The 19,195-nt window shown below is 63.5% G+C and overlaps 1 protein-coding gene across 1 annotated transcript in view; it reads left to right on the forward strand.

Annotated features, from left to right (window-relative positions):
• The window catches only part of ADGRB1 (adhesion G protein-coupled receptor B1), a 73,174-nt gene that overhangs the window by 51,547 nt on the left and 2,432 nt on the right, over positions 1 to 19,195 (forward strand). Inside the window, exons 20-28 of the mRNA XM_012647947.1 lie at positions 421 to 523; positions 1,544 to 1,694; positions 2,219 to 2,288; positions 3,853 to 3,919; positions 5,988 to 6,073; positions 11,495 to 11,666; positions 14,075 to 14,170; positions 16,237 to 16,276; positions 18,702 to 19,189. Of these exons, the coding sequence (XP_012503401.1) occupies positions 421 to 523; positions 1,544 to 1,694; positions 2,219 to 2,288; positions 3,853 to 3,919; positions 5,988 to 6,073; positions 11,495 to 11,666; positions 14,075 to 14,170; positions 16,237 to 16,276; positions 18,702 to 19,189 (1,273 nt within the window). The remainder of the gene's footprint in view (positions 1 to 420; positions 524 to 1,543; positions 1,695 to 2,218; positions 2,289 to 3,852; positions 3,920 to 5,987; positions 6,074 to 11,494; positions 11,667 to 14,074; positions 14,171 to 16,236; positions 16,277 to 18,701; positions 19,190 to 19,195) is intronic.

The raw sequence follows: 19,195 nt of genomic DNA on the forward strand, positions 1-19,195 counted from the left end.
GTGATGGTGGTGATGATGGTGGTGATGATGGTGATGGTGGTGGTAATGGTGGCAGTGACGGTGGTAGTGATGGTGGTAGTGGTGGTGGTGGTGATGGTGGTGGTGATGGTGGTGATGATGGTGGTGATGATGGTGATGGTGGTGGTAATGGTGGCAGTGACGGTGGTAGTGATGGTGGTGGTGGTGATGGTGGTGGTGGTGGTGATGATGTTCGTGATGGTGGTGGTGGTGGCGATGATGGTAGTAATGGTGATGGCAGTAGTGGTGGTGATGGTGGTGATGTTGGTAGTGATGATGATGGTGATAGTGACTGCAGGGAGGAAATGGGGCCGTGGTCTTGGTGTGGGCCACAGGATCGCAGTCCTTGTGAAGATGAGGCCCTGCTGGGTACTGATCTTGGCCCCCTGCCCTCTCCCTCAGGTACATCCGCTCAGAGCGGTCTGTCATCCTCATCAACTTCTGCCTGTCCATCATCTCCTCCAACGCCCTCATCCTCATTGGGCAGACCCAGACCCGCAACAAGGTAGGCAGCTCCCTCCCTGCCACGCACGTGCCAGCGTCCTCAGTTGGAGTGAGGGTGGACCCAGCAGGGGCCTGGACTGTGGGATCGCTGGGAGCTCAGGCAGGCGGGGGTGGGAGCAGGAAGAGCTGCCTGAGCCACGTGGAGTCACTCGCTCTCCTGTGGCTGCAGCAGCCCAGCGGGAGCTGGTCAGCTGGCCACGAAGGGCAGTTTGTGTCCCAGAGTCTCAGCTGGACTGGCCCTTTGAGATCAGCTCAGGTCCCTACCCAGCCATCGGGGTGGAATTGGCTTGTGCCCTTTCAGCCTCAGCTCGAGGGTCAGGGCTGGGGAGTGTCACCAGGGCTGACAAGCTCTGACTTAAATCCTTTCTCCCCACTCCTGCCACCACCCTGGCCAGCCCCGAGCCTGGCAGCTCATGGTGGGGCCCTTCAGCCTGCCCTCCCCAGGAACGCCCACCCCCGGTCCCCACCCTGTGGCCTCCACAGCCTGTCCAGCTAAACACAGCAGGCCCAGCATTCAGGTGGGGGCCTCTGCTTCCTCAAGGGGCCACCCTAGCAATGCAGGAGACAAAATACAGCAAGAGGGATTTTCAGCAAGACAGAGGGAAGGCCTGGCCTCCCGGACCCTGCTGAGTGCTGTGGCAGATGCTCATGGCCACCGTGAGCTTATCTGGGCCTTGCTGTGTGTCCTTGGGGTGTGACATGCCCTCTCTGGGCCTTGGGTTCACCACGTCTTGAATGAGTGGGCTTAGCTGGGGCTTTAGAGTGGTGTGTCTGTGCGTGAGGCCTGAGGAAGGCAGTGAGGGACGGTGTCTGTCCCTGGCAGTTGGTGGATGGGGTCATACAAGCACCCATGCCAGGGGCTTAAGATGTTCAGCAGCCCCTCAGGGTAGGTTTTTTCCTGCCTGGGCATCTGGCCGGTCCCCTTGAGAGCACCAGACACTGCGGCTCCCTCAGGGTGGGAGGGCAGGCGTGGGGCCGGGGAGCGCCTGCCCAGTGTCCTCTCACCTGCCTGCCCGCCCAGGTGGTGTGCACTCTGGTGGCCGCCTTCCTGCACTTCTTCTTCCTGTCCTCCTTCTGCTGGGTGCTCACCGAGGCCTGGCAGTCCTACATGGCCGTGACGGGCCGCCTCCGGAAACGCCTCATCCGCAAGCGCTTCCTCTGCCTGGGCTGGGGTGAGCGGTGGGCGGGCGGGGGCCTCCCTCTGGAGCCTCCTGGACGTCCTTCCCCCGGCCCTGCTGCTGGTTCCTGCCCCTTGCAGCCCCCTTCATGCCCCCGGCCACCCCTGCCCTCCGTTGCTCCCTGGGTGGGCTCCTCCCTCTGGGCCCCCCGCAGGGTCACCAGATACAACACAGGGCACCCTGTCCAATTTGACTGTCAGGTAACAAATAATTTCTTTGTAGAAGCGTGTCGTGCGCATTATTTGGGACCTACATATACTAAGAAGTGATTCCTTGTTTATCTGAAGTTCAAACGCGGTGGCATCCCTTGTGTTCCCTGCTTGTCTGGCGGCCCCGTGCCTAGCTCTGCAGTCCTCGGCCTGTCCACCTCCTGTCCTCTCGCACTCAGCCTCACCCTCTGTTCGGAGGCTCCAGCGGCACCTTCCTGGCCCCCTGCCCTCCACAGGCAGGGCTGGGCAGAGGTGGGGGTGTCGGGGCTTGGGTGGGGCCCGACACCCTTTCTTCTGGTCCTTCTCCAGGGCTCCCTGCGCTGGTCGTGGCCATTTCCGTGGGATTCACCAAGGCCAAAGGGTACAGCACCATGAACTAGTGAGTCGGAACGGTGGGGTGTGGTGGGTGCCCGCATGGCCTCCCAGAGCCTTCCGCGGCCTGGGGGGTGAGGGCTGGCCAGGCACCAGCTGCAGAGGCTCGGGAGGGTGGGGCCCCAGGGGCTGGAGGCTGAGCCCTTCCTTCCGACCAGCCAGCTCCTCCTTGGCAGCGCGGTGGGCGGTGGGATTGAGAGCAGTGGGGTTGGGGCCGTCAGAGCCTCCCACCTCCTAGTTAGGTGGCCTTGGACAGGCCCATTACCCATCTGAGTCTCAGTTGCCCCGTCCGCTCAGTGGGAAGCCCACCTGTGCACAGTGCTGGTGAGAGGGAGGACTGCATGAGGGTGACAGCTGTAGGCACAGTGGGTGCCGCCCCACACCAGGCCGATTTCACAGATGGAGTCACTGAGGCCAAGTCCTGGGGGCCTTACATGCCAAGCCAGGAGACTCAGGGTCATCCTAGAGGCAGTGGGCTGCAGAGGTGGTGAGAGAGGAGGTGGGGAGAGAGGGTCTGGGGTGCAGGATGGGACAGGAGGACTGGGTGAGGGCAGCAGGGAACTGAAGCCAGGAGGGGCTGCGTCTGTGGGGAGGGAAGAGTGGGGAGTGAGAGTCAGGAGGAGGTGACTGTGCCGGCTGAGTGGGGCCCCAGGGAACAGCATGCAGCAGGGCCCTGGAGTGCCTCCCTCTCTGGGAAGTGCTGGGGATTGGGCGCGGATGAGGACCCAGGGGGTGGGCACCAGGAGGGGAATCTGAGCACCGTCCCCAGAGATAAGAGGAGGGGACATCCCCCCTGCTGGAGGAAGGGGTGAATCAGGAGGGGATGGGAACATTGAAGTGGGGTTCTGAAGGGTGAAGAGGGGTTTGTTTGACAGACAGCATAGGGCAGACTGCTCAGGGCAGAGGGAAAGCTGAGCGGCCCTCACTGGGTTTGAGGTCCCTGTGGGCACCGTGGGCGGGGTCCAGAGAAGTGAGGAGCGTGGGGCTGATGCCTGGGTGTGGGGAGCGGCCGGGCCAGATGTGTGAGCACAGGGCCAGCTGCTGAGACCACAGGCCCAAGGTGAGCGGGCCGGGGAGCCAGCCCGGCATCGACATCATGTCAGGAAGGAGGGTGTGCCCGAGGCCCCAGGAAGAAGCCTGGGGAAGGAGGGATGGTCCAGCCACCTTCAGCTTGCCAGCCTGGTCCTCCTGCTGTGTGGCTCTAAGTAGGCGCGTACTCTGCTCTGGGCCTGTCCCCATCTGCAAGATGGGGCGACGATGGCTGCCTAGGGGCTCCCGAGGGTTCTAAAGCTAACGAATGTGTGTAAACTGCCCTGCACACAGGAGGTGCTTAATAAGTGTTGGCTTTTTTCACTGCTTCCCAGCTTATCTCCTTCCCTCCTGAGAAGCTGGCAGTGCCCTCTCTGTGTGGGGGCGGCCCTGACAGCCTGTCTCCCCCCAGCTGCTGGCAGTGCCCTCTCTGGGGGTGGCAGTGCCCTCTCTGTCTCCCCCCAGCTGCTGGCAGTGCCCTCTCTGGGGGTGGCAGTGCCCTCTCTGTGTGGGGGTGGCCCTGACAGCCTGTCTCTTCCCAGCTGCTGGCTCTCCCTGGAGGGGGGACTGCTCTATGCCTTCGTGGGACCGGCGGCCGCTGTCGTGCTGGTACTGACCCACCCAGACCCCTCCCCACTGTCCCAGGCTGGCCCCTCACCTCCCAGAGCCTTGGTGCTCTCACCTGCCCCTGAGCCGGGCCTTGGGGTGGACCTTCTGCCCTTTCAGGGTCTCCCTGATTGCCAAAGGGTGGGTGGCACCCACACCCCCTCTCCGACCTGCCCTCAGGGTGTTCAGACTGCAGGGGCTGGGCTGGGGTAGCGCCTTTCACACCTGCGAGCATGAGCTCACCTGATTATTAGGCACCGACTGCCACCTGCCAGGAGATCTGTGCAGGTTTGGTGAGTGGGTGGCAGGGGAGGGGTGGGGACAGGTGGATGGATGGGTGACGGAAGCCATGGGGAGCATGCAAGCGGGACCGTAAGTGCCCACTGCTGAGCCGTGCTGCCCACTGCCTGGCAGTGAGGACTTCTCCTTCTTGGGCCTTGGACTTTCCTTCCCACTGGTCCCCCACGTTTGTGTGATGAGGAATGCAAGGCTGTGGCAGTTGCACACAGGGTTATTGTCCACGGGTCACAGAGGAACTTGGGGGACCTGCCTGAGGTTGCTGGCCTCCGCTGCGTCCAGCCACGAGACCGGCTGGGCCAGCCTCTGCCCCTTGGTGGAGCGTCAGGGTTCTAGAGCCGCCCTCATCCGCCCTTCCCCTGCCGCCCCCAGGAGAGGGTGTCCACGTCCACGGATTCCTGCAGCTACGCACTCTCTCCACAGGGCTGCACCACCTCCTCGTGGGGGGTGGGGCACAGGCTGGATGGGATAGAGGAATAGGGGTGGGGGCTGACCATGCAGGGGACAAGTTGGAGGAGCCTGAGGCAGGGTGGTGGAGGTGATGGGGCTGCATCCCTGGGCGGCCCCGGCCCCTCCCCAGTGCCCCAGCTCCTGGCATTCCTTGAAGGCACCCAGGCAGAGTGGGGGAGTCCGGCAGGCCTGTCAGCGCCTCCAGGGCCTGGCCTCAGCGCCTGGGGACTGGGGAAGGAGGACCTGAGGCAGGAGTGTCCAGCCCCACAGGTCCCCTCCCAGGGCACATCAGGAAAGCAGGGGCTGACACTGACACACGGTGCAGCCCGAGCCCTGGACTTGGGGCCAAGCAGGGCCTGCTTCAGGCAGGGTGCCCGTCCCCCTTCCCTGCCCGGCCACGTCAGAAAACCAGGCTGCCCAGGAAAGACGCCACCCGTCGGGCCGGCTGAACCTTTGATGTCGCAGTCTGGGAACTTTCCCTCCAGGGCCCTGCGTGTGGACTCACGCGCTCAGGCAACTATAGGGCCGCAGGGTGTGGGGTCCCTGGTCCAGGGTCCCACCGAGTCCCAGGGTCCCCCACCCTCCCGCTGCAGGAACATGGACCTGAGGGGATCTGTCCTTGCACCTTGGGGTGCCAGCTGCTTCTTTCTATAAAGTGGGAGCCTGAAGGGAGGACCTTCAGGGACCCTCTGGCAATGGGATTGGAGTTGGGTGGGGTGTGAGCCGGGACTCTTCCCCCATCCCAGCAGAGAAGGCCAGAAGAGAGGGGAGACCCCAGGGTCCCAGGGCTGTGGAGGCAGCTCACAGGGGTGCTCTGGGAACAGTTCTTATCTTGGTGGGAGCTTGGGCAGCAGCACAAGAGACATACCTTAGACAACAAGGAGAACCTTCTGGGTGCAGGTGCCCGGCTGGGCAGGTGGCAGTTGGTGCCATGGGAGTGTCAGGGGAGTTGAGGAAGCCATCAGAGGGAGGGGTGGCCTGCGCAGAGCAGAGTGCGGGAGGAATGTACCCTGGCTGGGCCAGCATGCAGGGCACCCCCAAAACAGGTATCGGCCAGGGAGGGCATCTTCAGCCCTGGGGGTTGCTGAGCTCCCTGGCATTGGAGGGACGCGAGGGGCAGAGCAGAGGTGCTGATGGTGTGAGGTGGTGCACAGAGAGGCACTGGGCTGGGGGTCACCTGAGGGTCCTCGCCTGATGGGTCTGCACGGTGGAGGCACTGGAGGTGACCCTTGGTGGGATGGGGGCCGCCGTCGCTGTGGCTGCAGTTGGCCGTGCACACACGGGTGGTCTCCCGGCCCCCACAGCCTACCTCTCTGCCCGGCAGGTGAACATGGTGATCGGGATCCTGGTGTTCAACAAGCTCGTGTCCAAAGACGGCATCACGGACAAGAAGCTGAAGGAGCGGGCAGGGTAGGCCCCGGGCCCGAGCTCCTCGTCTGCCTGGAGTCGAGAAGACCCAGAGCCCGCCCTCCCAGACCCCCCTGGTGATGGAGGATGCTCCATCTCCCAGTCCGAGACTGCAGGGCCTGGGACCCCGGAGCAAGGAGGGAAACCGAGGCACAGAGTTCAAAGGCCTGCTCAGGCTCACAGCCAGCTCTGGCCTCACTCTGTGCCTCAGTTTCTCCATCTGACCTGTGAGAGAGTAGGACCTGTAAGATCCTGAGGAACAGTGAGCCTGATTGTTTAGGAAGCCCAAGGTCAGGTGCTCGGTTCCCAGGCCTCCCTCCCACTTTGCAAGGTTTGCTGTGTGTCCCTGAGAGGGTATCCCCTTTCTGTGCAGCTGGCTCATGGTCCTAATGGGACCTTCATCACTGAAGACAGTTCAGGGGCCAGGTGGGGCTGGGGGGGGCACCTGAGCCCACGGAGCACACTGCCCTGCAGGTGGTGGGGCCCAGGTGAGGGTGGGGGGTGCTCGCGACGTTGCTGCTGCTCCACCTTTCAGGGACGGGGCCCTGGTCACAGAAAGGGAGCTGCGCGGTGTGGGGCCCAACCACGGGCAGACGAGCCTCTTATGTCCTGCCCACCCTCTGAGCCCTACCTTACCTCCCCTGCTCTCTGTGTCCTCCCCCGGCTGGTGTCTGCGTGGGGTCCCCACCTCCCTCTGTGCCCGTCCTGCTCAGTTGCTCAGTCTCTGTCTCTGTCTCACTCTCTCTTCCTGGCTCCTCCTACCCCCATGGACCGAAGCTTCAGGAAGCCTTCCCTTGGGTAGTGGGTTCTGGCCCTGGTTAGACAGCAGCTGAGCTGGTGTGGGGTGTCCTTGGGGGCCAGAGTGGCTGAGAGCCTGGCCTTAGGGGCCCTGGGTCTGGGCCCTGCCACAGGGCCTCCTCTCCAGCCTGCGAGTGGAGGCTGCAGCAGGCTTCCCTATGGCCTCACCCTGCCTGCTTCTGAGCACCCTGTCCTGCACACGCTCCTGAAACGGTGGCCACCCCAGGGTCTGAGCGCCGCGCACTGCCTAGCGGCACAGGCGACAGCCATCCCTTGAGCACACCCGGTGCTGATGTCTCTGCTTATTTCTCAGAGTAACTGTCGAGGCGATTCTGTTATTACACTCCCATCTGACAGCAGGGTAAACTGAGGTTTAGGGGGGACGAGCCACTGTTGGAGCTGAGCCCAGTCATGGATGCCCTGTGCACTGCCTGCCCTCCCAGTGCCGGCCCGGCGCTGGGCACATGCACTCAGGAACACCCAGACTTGCCCATGTGGCTGTGCATGGATGGAGACGGGGAGGCACCCAGCACACATGCACACACACACGCATGCACACACCCAGGAGGACTTGCGGGACGCCACCATCTGGGTCATCTCCCTTGTGGATACACAGGAAGTGAGGGGAAGGCGGCAGCAGCCTCCCCCAGGGAACTTGCTGCTTTGTGCAGACAGGAGGCAGAGAGTTCACCCTCAGCTGAACACAGTGCACGGACACCTGCACCTTCTCCCTCCCCCCGCACCCGGCCCTGTGCAGCCTGTGGCCCCAGGCCTGGGTTCCTTAGGTGGACAAGAGCCCCCAGGACTATCGGCCGAATTGCAGGGGCTCCGGGCTGGACTCCTGTGTGGTTGGTTTTGCTTTTTTATTTTGCACCCCTTGGTTTCCACAAGAACAGTGGGCTTGCTTTTGTTTCAGCCTTTTAATTTCACTTGCAGTCAGCTGCCCCAGCCCCCCCTTGGGCGTGCCCTCAAATGTGCCGAATGTGGAGTCCTCTCTGCCGCCGATGCCACCTCCGACGCCACCAGTAATGCCATGTTAGTGCCTCCCGGCCTTGGCCCTGCCTGCGGGGCTCTGCTCTCTTCTAAGTCACGTTTTGCTTGTTTTATGTTTTTCTTTCATTTCTTTCTTTCCTGCCGTCCACTCTGGGTTTCCTGGGCCACCCCTTACCCTCCTCTGCTCCCCCAGGCTCCCTTCCGTCCTCCCGGCAAGGTGGCTGTAGGGCCTGGCAGCACCAGGGACAGGCGCAAGGCAGGGAGCGGGCCGGGCCTCGCCGTGGGCAGGGCGTGGCCGTGGCAGGCGGTTGCAATTGGGAAGGGGCTGGTGTGGGGCCGGGCTGCGTGCTGCGATGTGTCGGTTCCGGAGGTGTTTTCCTGCCACCCCGGCTCCCGTCCGCCTGTGCAGAGCCTGGACTGTAGGTGCCTGGGCCGGAGGCTCGCGCATCTCTGTGGCAGGGTGGGGGAAAGCCAGGGGCCTGCCTGGTGGGAAACCTCTGCCCCGTGTGGGCTGTGTGAGTGTTCGAGAGCCTGTGAGAGTGTGTGTGAGAAAGAGCAACCGGGTGCATGCGTGCCTATGTGTGTGACTGCAACTGGGGTGTGCAGCTGTGCACTTGTGTGTATGTGAGTGCACGTGTGCGAGTGCAGCTGGGCATGCGCAAGCGCGTGTGTGTGCAGCTGTGAGGGCGTGACCTGGTGTGGGCATAGGTGTGTGAGTGAGCACGTGTGAGTGTGTGCCTGTGTGTGTGAGAGCACAGCCAAGTTTGTGCATGTGTGCAAGTGTGTGTGATTGAGTGTGCTGTGAGTGCAAGTATGTGTGTGTGCGCGTGTGTGTGACTGGGCGCCTCTGCATGTGCGAATGTGTGCGCGTGTGCAAGCATGGAGCACATAGAGGTGTGTGCGTGCATATATGAGTGTTGCGTGCGTGTGTCAGAGATCGAGAGGCAGCCACGGCGCAGGGCTGAGTGTGACCCGGCAGCCCCAGGGCTGCTGGGCGGTGCGGGCGCAGCTGGGGGGAGCTGGTCTCCAGCGTCTGGGCTTCCCAGCCCCAAGGGTTCTCTCTCTTGTCCGTGGGAGAGGACGCTGGCCATGGAGCTGTGTGACCTGCCACAGGAGCAGGTTCGGGGTGAGCACTAGCCTGGGTGTGACCAGAGGGCCGAGCGAGGAGGGTGGGCCGGCTTGTGCCCGGATCCACACTGGCCCACCCTGCCCCAGGGAGGACGGTATTCTTTGGGGTTGGCATTTCCCTTTCTTCGTGTCAGCACCAGTCACACCGTGGGGGCTCTGGGGGCTCTACCTGCTCCGAGTGGAGGAGGTCAGGCAGCAATTCCAAGGTGGTGACTCTCCCACACAGACCTTGGGGCATCTGCCTTCCAAGTGGGGAGCTCCCTTGGCGGCCCTGGACCTTCCTGGGTCCTTTGCTCTGGCCTCCGCAGAAGTGCTCTGCGAGTGCTGTAACCAAGGGAGACAGCGGGAAGTTGCCTCGTGGGGCTGAGGCCTCCCTGGGGGAGGCTCACGGAATGCCTGCTTTGAAGGGAGGAGGGAGGTGAGCCAGCCCCCACCATGGAGGCCCAGAGCCAGGAAAGGGAGGGCCCTGCTCAGGGTGCCTCTGAGTCCTTCGTGGGGTATATGGACATCTGTGCAGGGACTCCTGGTGGCAGTCGCCGTACCAGGTGCGGGTCACAGCAGGGAGCAAACAGACAAGGCCTGCCACCGCAGCCTCGGGGAGGGGTGCAGACCGGGCAGGGTCAGCAGGGCAGCCTCTGAAACAGGGCCAGGGTCTCGTGCCCGGGCAGGGCTTCCATGTAAAAGGGAGCTATAGGAGGTGGGGGGCCTCCAGGAGACCCCACAGCTGTCTGGGGGTGAAGGGAGTCCTGCGAGGTGACTAGAGCCTGTGCTGTGCCCAAGAGGGTCGGGGATGCTTCAGGGCAACTCCTGGCTCTGGCCTGAAGCAGAAGGTGGGTGGCCAGGGAAGCTGTCCGCTGAGACCTGGAGGCGCTGGCTGGGGCAGGACCAGGAGTTTCTGCTGCGAGTCGGTGGCTGCGGTTTCAGGCACTGGGCCTGCACGTGTCAGAGCCACGGCTAGGTGGTAACAGCTGAGGCTGGGGGCAGGCGACTCTTTGAGGACAGCGTTGCTGGAGAAAAGCAGGGTTGGGCCTGGGATGGAGGACGTGGGACCTAGGGCCAGGTCGAGGAGGAAACTCCAGGAGGCAGGCATGACTGGCTGTGTCCACCAGAGGCCCAGAGAGACGAGGACAAGGACCGAGGTGTCCCCTGGGCTGGGCCCTGCGTGGGTGGGAGTGGCGCTATGGTTGAGCCAGGTCGGGGGCGGGGGTGGGGCAGAAGGGAGCAGAGTGTGCAGTTTCGAGGCAGCCACTGCCTTCTGGACCCCTGCCAAGCCCTCTGCTTTTGGGGGTCCTTGTCCTGACCAGACCCCAGTCCTCCTCACCCCTCTCCCCAGCCCTGGTGCTCCAGCTGCCGCCTGGTGCCCAACCCCACACCCTGCTTAGTCCTCCTGCCCCACCCCCTGCTTCTCCTTTGGGGGGCGGTGGGTGAGCCTGAGGCCAGCCTCACCCCTGGTATGACGGTGAGTCTGGTGACCCTTGGGCAAGGCCTGGGTGCCCCATGAGTGGTCCCCAGGCCAGTGGCCCCCAGAGTCATGACAGTGCCTGGGACGGGGACAGGGCACATTCCTTAAGCAGCCCATGGTACCCTCTGTCCACAGCTCCTTGATAACGCACAGTGTCCCCCCACTGTGAGGACAGGGAGACCTGCTCAGGCCACATATGGAGCTGAGGCAGTGCGGGCAGGGCCAGGCCTGCACAGCTCGCACTGAGGCCTGTTGAGCTCCTGGAGAGGGGGTGGCACTGAGGGGCACAGCCACAGGGACAGGTCCAGGCAGGGTACGAGGGGCCCGGGAGGGGCAGGCAGAGCAGGCTGCCAAGAGGAGGAAATGCCTGTCGGCCTGTCGCTGTCTATCTGTCTTCTCCGACCCCCTGCCTGGCCTTGTCCATCCATCTGTCCTCTGTCTTGTCCCATTGCAGCTTCTCTCTCCCTCCTGGTCTCTGAGCTCTGGGGCTCTGGCCCCCTCACCTCTTGCCAAATGTCCCTCCCCCACAGTCACCTTGCTCTGCAGTTGGGCCTGGATCCCTTGCCTGGGGCCTGGGCTGGTTGAGGGCCCCAGACAGAGCCAACAGCTCCAGGCCCTGGCCCCTCCAGCCTCCTCCTCTCCCGTCTGTCCTGGACTCAGGAGCCTGGTCTCTCCCTAAGAGCTCCACCCATGCCTGGCCCCTCAGGCCCCCTGGACCTCCAGGCTCCTGAGGGAGGTGCTGGGACTTCAGTGTTGACCGAGGGCTCCTCCCCAGCCTAGGGTCTTTTGAGAGAGGGGAGGCAGGGTGTGGGGAAGGATGGGTGGATGGGAGCCCTGGGGAGGAGAGCAGGTATAGGTCACAGCCTAGGGGCTGGGGGACCCTGAGGGAGATGGACTCCAGAGAGGACCAGGGGCCTGGCCCCAGCCTCCAGTGACAGAGGCGGGGCTCGGCCAGGTGCTCCACCGGGGGCTGTGGGGTGGGGTGTCCCCTTCCCCGGCATGGGTGGCGGGGCTGGGGCAGCGCTGACGCCCTCCGTCCCCAGGGCCTCCCTGTGGAGCTCCTGCGTGGTGCTGCCGCTGCTGGCGCTCACCTGGATGTCGGCTGTGCTCGCTGTCACCGACCGCCGCTCCGCCCTCTTCCAGATCCTCTTCGCGGTGTTCGACTCGCTGGAGGGCTTCGTCATCGTGATGGTGCATTGCATCCTGCGCAGAGAGGTGGGTCCTCGCCCAGCCCATGCCGGGCACTGGTTCCCATGGTGTCCTTGGGGCTACCGTGTGGCCGACGGCCCTTCCCATGTCCCCTCCGTGGGGAGGCTCCGGGAGGCCCCCAGTGCTGCTCTAGGCTGCGGTGATCCTGGCAGGGCGCAGACTTGTGCACTTACTTCATGAAGGGCATCGACAGTGGGACAATGGCTGGCCCTGTGTCCAGCACACAGCCAGGCTGCCAGGAACGGCTCGATCATTAACGTAACGACTTCTTCCTGAGGACGCCCTGCTGCCCGAAGCTGGCCTGGGGGACAGCGGCAGGTGGGGCCTACAGGAATGCAGGCACCAGTGGCAGAGATAAACCGCTTTCAGGACAGCTGAGACTCTGGCTTCTAGCATTTTCTGGACCTTTTCAAAAAGTGTCAATAGAAGGTTTTCACCAAACTGCATCCCAACTACCATGTGGCTGGTGGCAACGATTAGGGTGAAGTGTCCCATCTTGCAGAGGTGGAAACGTGGAAACACATGCATGTGACGTCCATGGACTAAGACACCTGCTTTTAGATCAGAGTCAGGACGTGGCTAAAGGCTGGGAGTGGGTGGGTGACCCCCATTCCTCCCTGGAACCGCCTAGGAAGATGACAAAGGGCCTTTTCAAGAGCACACAGATCCGGGAGGACAAAGAGAACGAATAGAGGCCATTTCCCACAAAGTAGAAAAGACAGGAGTCAGAGAGAAGATTTCTACGACAGCCAGCAGGGCATTCCCGAAGGGACAAATGGAGGAACAGAGAGAGCAGTGGAGAGGAGGGGCTCCAAGGACAGGAGAGAGAGGGACCAGGGGCGGGACATATGCCACCTCGTTGCTAGGAAACTTAAGAACGTGGGGTCGGGAACGGACTAGGGGACCCCATACCCTCCCATGGTGCGTCGGACAGGGACTTGAGGGCGAGACTTCTCCAGCAGCCTCTCTAAGTTCCCAGCCCTGTGTGCGGGCTCCGTGTCCAGGGCAGAGGGAGGGGCCCTGCTGCCTGGCCAGGTGCTGAGGGGCTGGGAGCCCTACCCACGTCCACAGCCTCTGAGAGGCTACCAGGGGATGGGGGATGTATGAGGAGGACAGGCCAGGTGGGGGTGGGGCCAGGCAGCTCAGCTGGCCCTGTGGGCCTGGAATGTTCCTGCAGGTGGACAAGTAAGTCCCTCATCTGTGCAATAGAGCCTGGGTCTCTGGGGCTAAGGATGACCAGGTGAGGTTCCTGAAGAGGCAACAGGACAGATCCTGGGAGTCCCAGCTCTTCTTCAAGCCCCCAGAGAAGGTGCTTTCCGGTCTGCCTGTCCTGGATCACGGTCTGCCGGTGTCTGGGCGCACAGCAGGTGCTCAGTGGATGTCAGCGGGCAGGTCCCTGAGGGACAGGCTTGGAGGAAGGTCTGCCCTGGCGGGGCGGCCTATGAGACTGAGCTGGTGTCAGAGGGCCAGAGGCCATGCGACCCTGGCTTCAGACCTGGCCCTGCCTCTGACAGGCCACGTGGCTTTGGGCAAGTCTCTTGCCCTCTCTGGGCTTCTGTCCCCGTCTGCCTGGTAGGAGGAGTGGGCTGCACACGCTGAGGTGAGGGAACAGGGCCCATGGGGCTGTGGTGGGTGGGCGTGTGCCTGATCCGCCTCCTACCTCTCCTAGCTTCTGCTCAGGACTCCTCCTCCAGGGAGCCACAGTTCCCTCTGCACAATGTTGCCCCGGGAGCATCCGCTCAGGAAGACAGAGGCTCTGCCTAGAGCAGCCGACCGGTGGCTGTCACATGGGAGATGAACAGTCGGCTATTTCCTCCTGTGTCCTGACCCGATAACGTCCCCTGCATAACTGGCAGAGCCTCTGTGTTGACAAGCTCTGTGCTGGCCGCTTGGTTGGGCTGTCCTCTGTAGCCCCCCATGGGGCCTGCTCCTGTCATTGGCGGGTGTGTTGCTCTTAGCGATGCGGCTAACCAAGGGAGCAGGGCTGGCCGTCCCGTGGCACAGCCCTCACTACCCTGACGGACACTCCCAGGGCAGGGAGGGCCCAGGGCAGTCAGGAAGTTGAGGCTCTTGGTGACTTAGGATAGGCCTGGACCCTCTGCAGGCAGATGGCAGGTCCTGACTGGCGGACTCTGGCCAAGAGGCCCATGTGATTGAGTTGTGCTACAAAGGGCGTAGCGAAGGGAGCAGGGCCGGGCTCTTCTGCTGTGGGCATCTCTGTCCCTTCTCCACTGGGCGGGTCGTGACCCTGCAGAGAAGTGGTGGCCCTGTGAGGGGAGCCCCCACTGTCGCAGGGCCCCTATACCTTCCCCGTGGCACCCGCCCTGCACAGATGCTGCTCCTGGTGGGGTCTCTGTGACTCCATGCAGGTGAGGCATGGCTGCCCACTCATGCTGTTGGCTGTCCCTCCCCAGGTCCAGGACGCTGTGAAATGCCGTGTGGTCGATCGGCAGGAGGAGGGCAACGGGGACTCCGGGGGCTCCTTCCAGAACGGCCATGCCCAGCTCATGGTAGGACTAGGAGTAGGGGGGACACAGACTGCCCCCTGTTTGGCACCCCTCACCGGGTGCCTCCAGGTGCTCCCTGTGCCCAGACCTCTGCTAGGCCCTGGCAGCCCTGTTAGGAGGAGCTCCGAACCCAGTTTTCATTTGGGGAAACCGAGGCCTGCCGAGGGGAAATCACTGGTCCAGGGTTTTCACCTGGGAAGGGCTGAGTTAATGAGGAGTTTGGGCGAAGGCTGGCACCTACTCCATGCCCACCTCCTGGTGACAGTGGTTCCTTCTAGCTGGACACCACCCTCTGCTTGTCACCTGCACCTTCTGCCCCCTGATACCCTCCCCCACCTATCCTCACCACACTCGGTCTCAGCCCAGGGAAGGACCTTGCTTCACTTGGTTTATGCTTGGGGGCCGGCCTGTCCACTCCCGCCCCACCTCCACCTGCTGCCTCCCTCCTCCCGCCTGTCCACTGGCTTGTGCCCCGGCCACCGCCTCTTCCCTGGGCTCCCCTCTGCCCACCCCCAGCTGTGTGAGTGTGGTCCTGCCCTCCTTCAGGCCCATCCACACCCAGGTCCTTGCACAGGCCCACTGTGAGGGCTGTAGCCCAGGATCCCCCAAGCGCTGGGCTCCTGTGCTGTCCCCCGTGGACCCCCCAGTTCGCCACAGCCCCACCTCAGCACCTTCCTCCTTACAGCCCTGTGCCCGGGGCTCCTCCTCCCACCTCCGTCACCTGACCTGCCCCTGACACTGGTCCTCCTGCCTTGGCTCGACATGTGCGTTTGGGGGCTCATGTGCAGGGTGGAACCACACGCCCTGCCTCGGTCCTGCAGGCCCCGGGGCCCCAGCAGCTGCTTGCCCTGGCTTTGTCTCGACTGAGCCTGGCAGCTGGAGTGGCTTCCTGCCCCTCTCGGTTCAAGTGCATTTCCACCCAGACACTGCTCCCTGCCCACTCCGGCTGGTCACAACCTGGGTGAACTCTCTGAATTGCCACTGGGAGTCTGCTGCCCGCCAGTGCAGAGTGACCTTGGCAGCAGGAGGTGTCCCTAGGTCTTCGAGGGCCCAGATGCCTCATGGTGGTTGCGAGGGTCACAGGCAACGCCTCAGCAGATGTCAGCATCCAGCCCCAGTGGGCAAGGGCCAGGTCCTCTGGTGAAGGCAGGCCACCTCTGGCTCACCGAGTGATGTCCAAGTGCGACCTCCAGCCCCCAGCCTCAATGTCTCCGTCTGGAAGGGAGCAGGTCTCACGGGCCCCAACAGACACTTTGTCTCTTGGGACACGATTTCTCCCTCCTCTGATGCTTCTCCTGGCCTGACCTCTGCCCCCAGAGGGAAGACTTCACCATCTTCAGCTAACCCAATTGCTGCGTTTTCAGGGAAGGAAACTTCAGGTTTGAGAGTAAGGGCCAGCCTGTCCCCTGGAGCCCTGTGGCCCCTGGAGAAGGACATGCCCGGGCTTGAATGGGTACTGAGAGCCACCCACTCCTGCACTGCCGGTGCTGCAGCAGGGACCATGCCACTGCCAGAGGGGTGGCCAGACCAGGCCCTGCCTCTCCCTCCCAGGGCTGTGGCAACAGGTGGTCCTGGTGTGGGGCCCCTTGGAGGGATGTGGGGCAGAGGACAGTTCTGGTACTGCAGGCCCCAGGGCTGCTCCTGAAGCTTGGGACGGGGAGACGGAACCAGAGGGGCTGGGGGTTAGCTGCTCCATAGACATCTTGGAGGGATAACACACGTGTGCCCCCAGCACACACAGCCCCACACACAAACAGAAACACACATATACATATGTGCACATGCTGGCACACATAGTACTCTCGCACTCACATAAACGCTTTCATACACACAGAAGCAGGTATACACACACTCGCACACATAAACACATGCACACAAATGCACACGCTCATACACACAGATACACTCACACACGCACACAGGCAAGAGCATTCAGGCACGGTCACCACGTGGGCATGTCGAGCGTGTGGATCACTCACCCTCATGAGCGTGCCTGCACACGCACGTGCACACCCCCTGCAGGCGGCAGCCCATGGCCCTCACCCCACTCTGCTGTCTCTGTCTTGCAGACCGACTTCGAGAAGGACGTGGATCTGGCCTGTAGATCAGGTGAGCGCCTGACAGGTGAGAGCGACAGGTGGCCGGGCCGGCCCACTTGCTTCTTTCTCTTCACCCCACGCATCCATCTCATCCACGCCCACCTCCCCCGGCAGTCCTGGTCTGAGCGGGAGACTCAGGCCCGGTGCAGTGGCCTCAGCCACCATGCCCCGACCGCCACGCACTCCCCTGAGGCTGCCGGAGCGTCTGTGGGGCATGAGAAGAAGCTTCCAGAACACTGTCCTGGAACCCATGCTCAGCAGGTGCTGGTGGGGCTCTTAGAGGCCTCCCCTGCCCGACCCGGCACTTCCTCTCCCTCCACGATGGCCCCCAGGCGATGAGCGCAGCCCCATCTAAGCACCCGCAGCCCCTGCATCCACCCGCCATCCTCCTCATGGGGCCACCCTCCTCCGCCCCACCCCTGCCCACCCGCCCCCCGCCTGGTCTTCCTCTAGAGCCCGTGTCTGTGTCGCCTTCATTTCTTCATCATTAGTCCAAGCACAGGGGAGAGGCAGGTCGAGCTTTCAGACTGGGGGGGGGCGGGCAAAGGCAGTGGGAAGGAAGAGTGGGGAAGGGCCTGGCACTGAGCCCCAGGCCTGCACTGGGCTTCCTGGAAGAAAGGAAGCTCCTCCCCACAGCCCCAAGTACCAGGCAAAAATGTCTGCTCTTTCCCCAGCGCTGGGAAATGGCCGGGCAGTGGCAGGTGGTGTCTTTCTTGGCGGGGGAGGGGCCAAGTGGCCACGCTCCCTCGGGTGGTCGGATACTTTGAGGATCACCTTCCCTAGAGGTAGTCTTGGTAGATGGCTAGGGACAGCCTGGGTGGGGAGGGATCCAGCCCTAAAACTCCCCGAGACTTGGGGCATCAGTGACATGGCCCAGCCCTGCTTGGGTGTGTGCGGGCCTCTCCCAGCCCTTGCTCCTTCTTAGCGAGGTGGCCGTGGCGCCGTCTGGGTCGTGAGCAGCAGGTGGATGTGTGGTGAGTGGCCACAGCTGCAGGGTGGGGGCCGTGCGGCAGTGCTGAGTGTGTCCAGGGAGAGACCTTGCTCTGCAAGTAGAGGCTACGGAGGTGCCCAGCGAGGGGCCTGGGGCCTGGAAAGAATTTGGATCTTATCCATCTGCAGCTGGGTGTATGCAGGGAAGGCGCACGCGCCGGTCCCCTGTGCGGGACGTTGCTCTGCCTTGGGGAGCAAAGTGTGGGGGATGTGGAACGTGGGGGCCCCCAGCGCTGGTGGGCTGTGGGGTGGCCCCGGGACAGATGAGGTGGCCTTGACCCTTGGGCAGGGGTGAACAGCCTTGGCCGGGAAGGTGGCGGCGCACTGCCGGGCTGTGCAGGTTGGGTGAGGGGAGAGGGTGGGGCTGAGGTGGGCACAGAGTGTTGCCGTCCAGAGTGTGGGGAAGAGTGCCCAGCTTGGTGGCCTGGGCACTCTGAGGGGACCAGAGAAAGTCATGGACAGGACAGTGAGTGGCCGTTGGCCTTGGCAGCTGACCCGGCAGAAGGAGGGGGCCGGGCCCTGTGTGGCATGGGAGCTGGTCACCAGTGAGCATGGGGCAGGGGTGCAGGGGTCGGGGCAGGCTTCCCGAGGAGGGGCCCCTGCATCTTCGGAGAGTGGGACCCTGGAGAGGAGGGGGTGTGGAGGGTGGGCACCCATCAGGTGGGGGTGGCAGCTGTGGGCTCTCCCCTCTGGCCAGTGGAAGCTGACTTGATTGGCAGGCGGGACGTAGGGCAAACCGGAGGCCAGGTCAGAGGTCAGGGCAGCCTGGGCCCGGTGCAGCTGCGCGGAGAGAGGTGGCTGGGTGCAAGGGGACTCGCCTCCCAGGACCAGGCGGCCTTCAGGGCAGAGGCTGAGAGCCAGACAAAGGCTTGCAGGCCGTGAGGTGTGGCCGACACAAGAGGAGCTGTGACAGAGGTACCAGGCCACAGGGAGTCCGGCCGGGCCTCAGAGCCACCCAGGGAGCTGCTGGACTCCAGTCCGGGCTCACCCTCCCCTCACTGACTCAGAGCCTGGTGCCAGCGCTGTGGGTGTCAGGAGCAGGTGGGGGCTGGCCGGGGCCTCTCCCACGGGAATAGGCTGTTCTGGCCACTCTGGGGAGCCATGTTCCTGCGCTTCCAGGCACCGAGGGCCGCCATTAGCTGCTGGGGAGGGCAGTGTGTGGGTGACAGCCATTTGTCCTCTCGGGGAGCGCTCTGGGAGAGGCACCCCATGTGGCAGTTGCATCTAAAAAGGCAAAGGAGCCCCAGATGCCAAAGCCTCAGGCATGAGCTGGTGACACATGCCCAAAGCCAGCCCCCAGCCCAGGACCCAGCAGAATTTGGCTGGGGCTCTCAGGAGGAGGTGGCAGCGTGGGGCCAGAATGGCCCATCTCCTGCTGGGGACTGTCCTGCCTTGCCCTGACCCCCTCGACCTGTCTCTGCTGTCTCTCCCTATGGCCCCTGCAGTGCTGAACAAGGACATCGCGGCCTGCCGCACAGCCACCATCACGGGCACACTGAAGCGGCCGTCGCTGCCCGAGGAGGAGAAGCTGAAGCTGGCCCACACCAAGGGGCCGCCCACCAACTTCAACAGCCTGCCGGCCAACGTGTCCAAGCTGCACCTGCACGGCTCGCCCCGCTACCCTGGCGGGCCCCTGCCCGACTTCCCCAACCACTCGCTGACCCTAAAGAAGGACAAGGCGCCCAAGTCCGCCTTTGTCGGCGATGGGGACATCTTTAAGAAGCTGGACTCGGAGCTGAGCCGGGCCCAGGAGAAGGCTCTGGACACGAGCTACGTGATCCTGCCCACAGCCACGGCCACACTGCGGCCCAAGCCCAAGGAGGAGACCAAGTACAGCATCAACATCGACCAGATGCCCCAGACCCGCCTCATCCACCTCAGCACGGCGCCTGATGCCGGCCTGCCTGCCCGCAGCCCACCCTCCCGCGAGCCACCCCCC

Source organism: Propithecus coquereli, unplaced genomic scaffold, assembly GCF_000956105.1.
Source record: "Propithecus coquereli isolate 6110/MARCELLA unplaced genomic scaffold, Pcoq_1.0 Scaffold28, whole genome shotgun sequence".
In the NCBI taxonomy this organism is placed as follows: domain Eukaryota; kingdom Metazoa; phylum Chordata; class Mammalia; order Primates; family Indriidae; genus Propithecus; species Propithecus coquereli.